The sequence below is a fragment of the Diabrotica undecimpunctata genome, chromosome 1, assembly GCF_040954645.1.
Source record: "Diabrotica undecimpunctata isolate CICGRU chromosome 1, icDiaUnde3, whole genome shotgun sequence".
In the NCBI taxonomy this organism is placed as follows: domain Eukaryota; kingdom Metazoa; phylum Arthropoda; class Insecta; order Coleoptera; family Chrysomelidae; genus Diabrotica; species Diabrotica undecimpunctata.
Window position 1 is genome coordinate 169,191,711 of NC_092803.1, and position 11,466 is coordinate 169,203,176.

At 31.6% G+C, this 11,466-nt stretch overlaps 1 protein-coding gene across 1 annotated transcript in view; it reads right to left on the reverse strand.

The window, feature by feature from the left end:
• The window catches only part of LOC140432542 (trafficking protein particle complex subunit 12), a 36,907-nt gene extending 25,696 nt beyond the window's left edge, over positions 1-11,211 (reverse strand). Inside the window, exons 1-3 of the mRNA XM_072520496.1 lie at positions 10,591-11,211; positions 9,067-9,405; positions 7,194-7,528 (exon numbers count right to left, since the gene is read on the reverse strand). Coding sequence (XP_072376597.1) covers positions 7,194-7,528; positions 9,067-9,405; positions 10,591-11,070 — 1,154 coding nt within the window. The 5' untranslated portion in view covers positions 11,071-11,211. The remainder of the gene's footprint in view (positions 1-7,193; positions 7,529-9,066; positions 9,406-10,590) is intronic.
• Positions 11,212-11,466: the final 255 nt, after the last annotated feature.

Here is an 11,466-nt window from a genome sequence, read left to right on the forward strand (position 1 = left end):
AAATAGAAGCGTTCGAAATGTGGTGTTACAGAAGAATGTGGTGAATATTAAAAATTCAGTGGGTTCAAAGGATTACCAATGCTGAGGTACGACAACGTCTAAATAAGGAGTTAGAAATTATGAACAGCATAAAAAGAAGAAAACTAGAGTATTTGGGTCACATAACCAGAGGAGAAAAATATGAGCTGCTGAGAATTATTATGCAAGGAAGGATCCAAGGAAGAAGAAGCATAGGAAGAAGACGCATCTCCTGGCTGAGGAACCTTAGAGAATGGTTTAACTGTAGTTCACTACAACTTTTCAGAGCAGCAGCCAACAAAGTGACCATAGCCGTTATGATATCCAACCTCCGATAGGAGATGGAACTTTAAGAAGAAGAAGGTTCTGTGCGGAATAGGGAAAACAATATGTGCGAGAGAGAAGTACCTTTTAGGTGAGTAAGAGTGAGTGCGATATATGTTGACATTACAAGCCCCCGCCCAGTCTTCTTCTTTTTCGTCTAACAAGTTATCTGTTAATTATTATTTTCCGTCTATTAAATTTTCTTATTTTCATAGCTATCAAATGTTCTTCTTTTCCAAATCTGTCAAATCTGCTTTTCGCTTGTAGTGTCTTCTGTCATTTCACGTTTATCAGTCGAATGTCACATAATATACACGTTCTGCGTTGAATATTGAACGGAAGGCGACAGTCCCAATCTCCTAGGCTTTTTAAATCAAACTTTTGAAATCCTAATGTATGTCAAGTAAATTAAAATTATTGGTGAATTTTTTTTAAGTTTAATTTTAATTTAAATCAATATCCTTTGTAATCCGTTATACTATTTTTTACTACCCGGATATTCCTATAATTTTTTAAAAAGTTTAACTGCTTCTACACAAGAATCTACTCGTTCAAATAATTTGAGAATGGTAGAGTCAATATAACTCCTTTTCTGAATTTATTTAGATTTGTTAGTGCGCTCCAGTGGTCCATAAAAAATACTTTCGAAAATGGGAGTATTTTATGATTCTATATATAAATTTACTCTTTTAAAAATCTGAAAAAAATCATATTAGTTGGTGGTTAGTATAACTTTTTTTTTGAATTTTCAATAATTTTCGTCGACTACCTCTTTCTCTATATCATTTTTTTAGAACTTGCTTTATAAGCTTTTAGAGCTAATTTACTTATATTTTTATCATAGTTACGTAATAGCAATATTATTTTAATGGGAATAAGCCACAATTGAAGTTTAAAATAAGTTTATTGACGTTTCAATTTTCACTTCGGAAATCGTTCTTAAAATACAAACATTAATAGATTAAACAAATTTTGTTTTTGTGAAAAATTCTTCTATTTAAAAATTTAATTTTATCTGACTCGTTTATAGATAGATAGATCTTTATTTAAATAGAAAAAACTTAATAATAATACAATATAAAGAAAGTACACTATAAATTTTTGATATATTGTTTAAGTAACATTTTGAAATTATTGAGACTAGTACATTTTTTTACAGATGTTGGTAACTGATTAAATTTAAGGAAGCTTTTAAAAAAGACCGAATTCATCATACTTTTATACATAATTCTAGGTACATATATTTCATCTAAACCTCGGGTATTATAAGAATGAATACTTTTGTTGAAAGAAATGAATTCTTGAAAATATTCAGGTGATAAGCCATTTACTATTTTGAAGACCAAAATCAATATTGACAATTCAGACATATTATACATTTTAAAGTAAAACACCTCATTTTTATGAAGTGCCGAAAGTTCAATAAAAAATACACGACATTAAGTATTTAAATAAATTATCGAATATTGAATTTAATTCAAATATTATTTTAGTAAGTTTTGGCATAAATATTTTATTTTCAAATGTGCCATTAGATAAAACTTTAAATATAATCAATATATATATATATATATATATATATATATATATATATATATATATATATATATATATATATAAGCGGGGATCCTACAGCTTCTGCCGCTTCCCGCATTTCGATCGCCATCTTTTTCTATCTCTCCAGGTGTCTTCATCAATGGCTCTGTCTTTCATGGTTTCCATAACACCTTGTATCCAAGACTTGGCTGGTCTTCCTCGTTTCCTTCTATTACTTGGATTGTATTCTATAGCTCTTTTTGGCCATCTGTTGTCGTCCATCCTCTGTACGTGTCCATACCATATTAACTGTCTAGTTTCTATTCTTTCAGAAGTTGTATGTACTCTATCTGTTTTTCTTCTAATTTCAGAATTAGGTATACGTTCTACTCTTGATATACGGCAAGCTCTTCTTAGGTAGTCCATTTCAACCGTGTCAACTTTTTTCTTTCCTTTTACTGTCATTTGCCAACATTCTGCTCCATATGTAAGAATGGGCTCTACAATTACTTTGTAGATAGTCATTTTAGTTCTCATAGTAGCTTTGTTGGACCAAAGTATCGAATTCAGAATTTGAACACTCTTCCTGCCTTGTTGCACTCTATAGTCTATATCTCGTTCCGTTGTTCCTTTACTGCAGATAATACTTCCCAAATATTTGTATTCGTAGCACCTTTTCATTTGTCTAATTTCCAAATCCGGGTCTTCGTCTTCACTGCCTATTCGCATATATTCTGTTTTAGACATATTCATACTCATCCCCCATTTTTCGTATTCATCTTTGAGCTTTCTAAGCATATAATCTGCATCTTCTTCACAGCTTGCAATTAGTACTTGATCATCTGCAAAGAACAGCGTTGTCAGATAATGGTTGTTAAGCTTCAACCCCATTCCCGCACATTTTTGTCTCCACTGGTGCAGTGCTTCTTGGATATATATTTTGAATAGGGTGGGGGAAAGACAACATCCTTGTCTCAAGCCTTTCGTTACTGTAAATACCCTTGAGAAAGTATTTCCTGTTTTTACAGTGCTTTGAGGACATTTATAGATGTTCAGTATTGCTTTTAGATATGTTTTACTAAGGTCCGTTTTCGTCAAGACACTAAATAAGAGTTTTAAAGGAACTGTATCATAAGCCTTCTCCAGATCTATAAATACCAGATGCGTAGGGAAGTTTCGAGCTGTTCGTTTTTCAATTACTTGTTGGAGGGTAAATGTGTTGTCCACGCACGATCTTCCTGCTCTGAAGCCGCTTTATAATATATATAATCAAAATAAAATTAGAAAATGATGATACATTGTCAACTAGAACAACACTAAATATATCAGCTATAATGGAGTTACTGACATTATTTACTTATAATACCTATTTTCAACTAAATAGTGAATTCTATAAACAAATATTTGGTCTAGTAATGGGCTCTAGCTTATCTCCATTATTGGCCAATATATTTATGGAAGATTTTAAAACAAATATTATTTCTAAACAAAATTTAAAACCCACAGTATGGTGGAGATATGTAGATGATGTGTTCTGAATATGGTCTCATGGATCAGAGTTATTGGACACATTCCTGAATGATATAAACGATAAAGAAGAGAAAATAACATTTACCATTGAAAATGAATATAATAACACACTTCCTTTCCTGGTTGTTTTAATCATTAAGAACGATACTGGATATGAGACTCAGATGTATGGAAAACCAACACATACCAACAGATATCTAAATTACAAATCAAATCACAACATCAATATTAAAAAGGGAATCATTAAATCCTTATACGATAGAGATAAAATTACTTGTTCTAACGAAAATTCGTTCTTAGAGGAGAAACATTTGTTAACATATGTTTTATTAATAAATGATTATCCTTTATCGTTTATAAACAAATAATTTTCAACAATCGACCGAATAGAATAGAACAACTTAGAACGAGATTCTACAGCATACACAAGGAATAATATTAGAAAAATAACAATACCATACATAAAAGGATTATCAGAAAAACTTCAAAAGATAGGAAATAAATTCAACATTTCAAGAACATTCAAAACAACAAACACATTAAGATCTATTATATCTAAAACTAAACCTAATAAACTAAACTAAATCTAATAAACAATGAACAAGAAAGAACAAAGAATTGTATTTATAAAATACCTTGTGAATGCGATCAGTTTTATTTAGGTGAATTATCAAAACCATTAAATGTTAGAATAAGTGAACATCAATCTTATTTTAAAAATAGAGAATTTGATATATCCCAAATATGTCAACACGCATGGGAAAATGAACATAGAGTTCAATGGAACAATTTAAGTATAGTCCTAAAATAAGCAGATGGTAAAAATAAAAAAAATCAAAGAAGTGGCTCTAATTATGCTAAATGAGACCAATTGTGTCGCAAAAGTTACCCATATTAAAAGAGGAAGTTGATAAAAGGAATATACCGCTATTAGTAAATCAGTAACATATCGAGGATACACCATTTATGTTTTTATATAACATAAACATAAAATCAGTCTGGTGTTTATTGAGAGTCAACTAAATGTAAGATCAAATACTTACCACGTCGGGATAGTATTATGAGGTTTTTTTCCTGGTTTTTTCCTCATGATTTACTATGGAATCACTAAAAGAAGAATTTTACTGTCATCATGGCATGTGGTTGTATTTTTAAAGACGAATCACATGCTATGATTTTTCTGACGGATATATTCTCAAGTTAAAGTTGATTCCATGTAATCGAATGAACCATCTTACAATAAAGTCGTCCCAGGAACGCAACTCAGCTATATTGGCAACATAATTTTAAAGTTATCTACTTTAAAATGTATAATATATGTTTGAATTGTTAATATAAATGAGTAAGATAAAATTAAATTATTAGAAGAACTTTTTACCAAGTAACAAAAAACAAAATTTGTTTAATTTATTAATGTTTTTGTTTTGAGAACGATTTCTGAAGTGGAAATTGAAACGTCAATAAGCTTATTTTAAACTTCAATTGTGGCTTATTCCCATTAAAATAGTAATTGCTTTAAGATGCCGCAAAAAAATATCTTCAGAACAACACAGCGCTATTATCTCTAAAAAGTTTCCATGATTTGCTACAGGTTCGTCAAAACCTGTAGGCACTTGTCCCCGTATTACAAGACCTTGTTTTCCTATAAACTTCAAAACATTAATGATAGTAAATGACACCTACCTTATGTCGAATACGTCTTTCTTCCATTTTAGCGATTTTTTTTTCAAACAAAATAGTCAACAATTGTTTTCTGGTTATAAGAAATACACGTTTTTACGGAATCTTCATGACCATTTTGATGTTCATTTACTGCTTGAATTAGATGTTTAAATCGGTTAAAACCTTGACACAAAATTGATGAACCATCAGAAAATGACAAACAAATACTGCAGTACTGCTTTTCTCACTTCTATTGTAAGTAAGCCACGTAAGTGACGATTTAATTTTTGACCATCCACCAAATAAAAAAAAACACTTGCAGAACAAAAATCAATAGCTTTTTATTGGATTCGCTTTGAATAGGATGGAATTAAAATAAAAGTCGTTTGTCTGACACAGGAGGTTTTTTGAAGTAATTTTGGGAATTCAGTTCATCAACAGAAAAGTATTTTTTCCATTTCTCAATATATATGCTCAAGATACTCAATTGATCATTGCATACATGAATCAATTAAACGACGAAATCGGGAGCAAGTTAAAAAAAATAGGGAAACGGTAGCTGCATCTGCTTTGGGTATGAGTTCTAAAATTTTTTTATGGATAGATGCTACAAAAGGCGCACCGGCCGCGATCCAGTCCGGTCCTAATACCGTATAGTCAGCGCTAGGAAAATGTTACCCTGTAATCTGATTAACTACTAATTAGTCGATATTTTGTATACCACATAATAATTAAATTTGATTTTATGTACCATAACCGTAATCGATTCGTTATCCCTATTTGGTTAGAATTTAAAATTTTCCCCAATGTTTTAAATAATGCAACTGTAAATATTGTATTAGGAAAATTGTAAAATCTAAATATAACTATAATTAACTTGGATATTTTTATCAAGCTTATCGAACTTTCTGGTTAAACTATTATTTTATAACGTAAACCTAGTTCTGCCGTTCTTTTTAAACTGATTCATTTGCCACATTTCCTAGAGAGTGTGATAAATACAACCGGCAAAATATTTACGTAAACAATTATTATGATGCATTTCAATAAGAGTCTCTAAAATAATTATGTCAACCTAAACACAGAGATTTTACCTCTAAAAATCGTAGGAACAAGCTGAATTTTGCTGAGAACGTCAATTTTGTTACTCTGAAAAAGATGCAAAAAAATTTGCCACTGCTATTCCCGGATCTCTAAACCACCCTCTCTTAGAGAGGAGGGGGGGGGGGGCGGAAAAATTTACCAGGAATCTGTACGTCGTAGAAAAAAATGTTTTAAACGAGAAATGTAGCTGAGATAATTTTGAACAAAAACGATAATTAGCACTTTGCATGTAAAATGAACCATTCTGTCAGAAACAATACTTTCAAGCGACCGGCGATTTTAAATGTTTTATGCGCGTTAAATAATTTTTTTAAATAGAATTTGTATCAACTCGACGGTAAAAATTCGATATCTTTTAATCAAAGTGTGCTATCGACAAAAATTAAAATGTGTTTTAAAGGTGAAGAGTGCAGCTTTCGTATGCAATTTTTGAGAATGAGAATTCAAATCTCATAAGAATCGTAAAAAATAGAAAAAATTGTGCAAAGCTTATTTATTTAACAGCTTTATGGAAAATGAGTTCATTTTCGGCGAAATTCAATAATTGGGTACGAAAGCTGCACTCTTCACCTTTCAAATATCGATATGACACTCTGATTAAAATATATCCAATTTTTACCGTCAAGTTGGTAAAAATTTTATTTAAAAAATTGATTTCACGCGCGTAGCTGACATTCAAAATCACTGGCCGCTTCAAGCGTTGGTTCTGAGAGAACAGTTCATTTTACACAAAAAGTGCTAATAAACATTTTTGTTTAAAATTATCTCAGCTACATTTCTTGTCTGAAACATTTTTTTCTACTGCGTACAGATTCTTGGTAAATCAATGTTTTCCGTACGGGGGTTTTGGAAAGAAGTCCGGGGGTAGCAGTGGCAAACTTTTTTGAATCACTTTTGGAGTCTCAAAATTGATATTCTTAGCAAAATTCAGCTTGTTTGTATGGTTTTTAGAGGTTCAGTGGCATTTTCGTCTCTGACGACTGGAGTGTAGGGTTTACTAATATTTTTAAATGCCTTACCTTTCACATAGTTGTCCCAATAAATCCATGGCCAACTCATAATCCCTGACAGCGAGAGCCGAATTGATTATGGAATGCATAACTCTGACTTCTCTGCCCATCCAAAGTCGTAAAGAATCACTCCTATCCGTTTCAGATAATTCCATGGGATTTCCATCTTCACATTGTCCGTGTTTGAGGTTGGAGAGAATCTGGCGAATCGTTGCGAGAAGGTTGAATAGTCTCGTTATGGATTCTTTAGGTTTTCCACAATGCGTAGGAAGTTCGGCGAGTAACAGACGGAATGAAAATGATGCCATTGAACCTGGTCGTCCACCATACATATCTGGATAAAACTGTTAAAGGGAAAATTGTTAAACACAAAATTTAATGAAATAAAATTTGAAAGACAAAATATAACAAATGACATTCTTACTTCACTATACTTATGTTACAGTATACATTATTCTATTACAACGCAAATAATAGTTCTCCTTTCTCTTCTTTCTTAGTACCATGTGAATGGTCTCGTAAATAAATTGGTCGTGCCATTGTGTCACCTTGATGATTGAGCGCTTGATATGTTACCATCGGTATTCTCATTTTATTAATTTTATTTTCATCTACATTGTTACTCTGATATCGTGTAATGTCAGATTAAGGACTATTCAGTGAACTTACACCGATTTCAGATTAAGTAAATAGGCCACGATTTAACTGACCAACTAAAAAGCAACTAAAATATAACTACGAAATTGGTGCCGCTCAACACAAAAAAATGTTAATTATCGTCAAATTTATTTAGAAAAAAAAAACGAAAGGGTATCTACCTGATAGCGCAAGAGCAATAGGTTAAAGACCTGCATCCAGTCGCTAAAGGGCAGCCCTTACAAAAAAAGGGCAGCCCTTACAAAAAAAAGGCAGCAAAGAAAAGCTCTAGATGGTCAAATATAGGACAGAAAACCAAAAGGGGGGCCATGTTAAAGATGGCAGAACAAAGTGAGAGCAGCTGCGCACAATTTGCTGAACATCAGAACTTAAAAGGCGAGCAGTGCAGGACCGCGTATATTGGAGGCAGAAATTACAAGCGGTCAAGACTCAATTTGAGCTGTAGCACCATTGAAAGAAGTTGATAAAACAAATATAAATGCTGAAAACCTATTTTTGCCAGCAGCAACAAAACAAAACTCCAGAATTACTTCATGGAAACCAGTAACAATTGGAAAACATAAAAGACCTATTGACTTTTCTTGGAATTTATTTTATGGAATATGTATTATGAATAAATTAAGATTTACTTGATTTTATGGGGAAGGCTTATAAGCTTCGATGGCATCTGGTTGCGATCTTCAAGATTCAGTGCCATCGCAGCTTATAAGCAATAGGTTTTTTATAAAAAAAATATTTTTGGGGAGAGGTATTAATTCAAAACGTAACTAAGTATCCATTACAAAAATGTGGTATTACACTAAGTTAGGGTGGCATCAAATATGTTAAAACTGTATATTGTGCTTATTTTAGACTCCTACTTGAATATGTTTCTCATGTTTTGTCATTATCATTCAATATGTTCACTCTATTGAAGCAATACAAAACATCTAAAGTATTGTGCATATAGGGATACATTTAAATATCTTGGACTAGGTAGCTAAAATCGTATCATATTTTATTATGACATGATAATTTAAGTTCAATTCCTGACATCAAGAAGTTATAGAGAAATGTTCTGAAACAAATATTGAATTGCTCACTATTCATTTATAAAGCTTTATTTAATTATTATCAACTTTAAAACTACAAATACGGAGATGTTTGAATTTTTTGTGCAGTAAGTAGTGTTGTTTATTTACAGAGGATCTTAATAACTAAAGAAACATTTGCAAAATGCCTTTACCTGAAAATACATATCTGGCTTATCTAGATTACCAAAAGGCTCTGCTTCTGCACTGGCAATATTAAACAGCTTTGTTTTTATCAACAACGCTATTCTTGTAAACCAAAGTTGTAAGGAATGTGGAGAATGTTTACTGGGATGACCGGACCTTCCTCTACCTTGACCATAAATTGTCAGAAGTCTGGCAGTCAAGTTAATTGCTGCTCTATATGCTCCAGCTTGTACCAACTCCCTAAGGCCACGTTCATCTTGTGTTACATCACCAGCACCTAATACTCTTCTTTGAGCAGCTTCTGCTTCTCCAAGGCACATGGAAACAGCTTCCCCTACAGCATCTCCCTAAAACAAAAAAGTAATATATTTAAAATTAGTCAAAAAATTATTGGCTTAATTAATAAATAAAAATTTGTTCTTCATTTCAAATGTCAATTATAGAAAATGTGATCATCACCATAGAAGAGATAAATGAAGCATTAGAGAAAACTGAAGGGTTTCAGGTCAAAACAGAATTCCAAATACTATTAAACTATGGTGGAATTAAACGAAGATTTTACATCTAATATTGCATTGTAAGCAAGAACCTTTCGTGATCTGGTTTCTTATACTCAAAATACAAGTAAATAAAGATACAGAAAAGTCAGTTAGAATTCGATTGCACATATAGTGCCTCTACAATTCACTTTACATATTTTGCCTAGCAGGACTCATCAGACGTACTGGTGGAATTATTCTTACTGAACAACTACTAATACTGATACAACAAATTCTTATATCCTGTTTAGCACTGTCCTGAAACTGACAACAAAAATCATAACCAGTAAAATCATCACTGTCAGATCTTAGTAATTGAAAATATATTAACATAATATATAATATATTAACATAAATAATATATAAAATTATATAGAACATTATGTACATACTATACACAAAAATCTGATTAGATAAAAACAATAGATGACAAAATAAATCAGAAAGAGGGGAATGTTGAGTACTTGGTATACTTATGCAATTAAAAAAAAAAGGATATTTGCTTATTATATAAAATATTCTCTTATATCCTATGCTCCTACATAAAAACCTATGCAGAGAATATAGTGGGAAAATATAATTAATTTCTAGGCAGAAAAGTTAACAATATATCAAATATCAACATTGAGACAACTTCTGAAAAAGACAAAAGGGAATATGGTATTGCCTCATACCATTTCATTAAAAAAGACAAATTATATGTATATCTTGGCCCTTTTGTCAATAAAAAAAATAATATAAAAAAAAACAAAATCAGGAGACAAATCCTCTTTGCTAAGAGATGCTATTTGGATCTAGCTAAACAATTAGAATCTAGAACCAAATCGGTTCTATGGGGAGATTCTGTAGAATTCTATGGGATAATGAGGACTTTATTTAGAATCTAATTTTTTCAAAAACAGAGTTAGTAAACTTACACTAACCCATAATTTATACAACTATCTGAAACTCCCCTACTCAAAAGAACTATAAATATATTATATTTTGACTTACCAATTCTTCTTCTAGAAGTACTCCTGGCATCGTCAACAACTCTCTTTGTGGAAAGTATGTACCAGGAGTAGCTGTTGCAGCTGCTATTAAACATTGTCTGGTCTTTTCACATGGAATCCAAGCATCTCTGCGTCTGTCCGTTTCAGTTCCTACCATAATTCTTGAACTACTATAAGTTTCCTCATTACTGGTAGGTAGACCCAAATCTGAAATAACTTTATTTGCACCAGTCATTTGACTGGTATTACCAATCAAATCAAAAAATGCTTCTGTGGGATCTTTTGACTGCATAGGAGTTTCTGAAAATATTCTACATACTTCTGGTTCATTTTTATTAGTAGTTTTCTGATTGTCCTCTATATTTAAATTACTAATTTGTCCTGTAGTGTCAATGAGTTCCTGGGAAAAATCAATTTGGTCCTCTTTGTTTCCAGTTGCACCGAAGTATTGGCTTAAGGAGGGAACTGTATCTTGAGACATTGCTTTTGATTATTGTTTTTTATCATAAATACAAACTTATTATTTCAAACATTACTGACACATTACGTACTCTTCAATTGATTTGACACTTCTGACAGTTGCTATTGTTGACATTCGCCCAATGGTTGGTTTCCAATTACAACTTCCCCCACTTTGTGTGACGTCAGGTTGAATTATTTAAAACTTTGATTTCTTTTTCAATTATTTATTCACAAAATTTTTTTACACAAAATACATTTACCCAAAATAATAAATCAGAAATTTAATACTTCCTTCTTATACAGGAGATAAATAGGTAAAGAGGTAAAGTATCATTAAAAGACAACAATCAAATTCTTGGAATTAAATTATTCCGCCTTGTTATTCTTGACAAGAACCAGCAGGTTTGTCATTTGT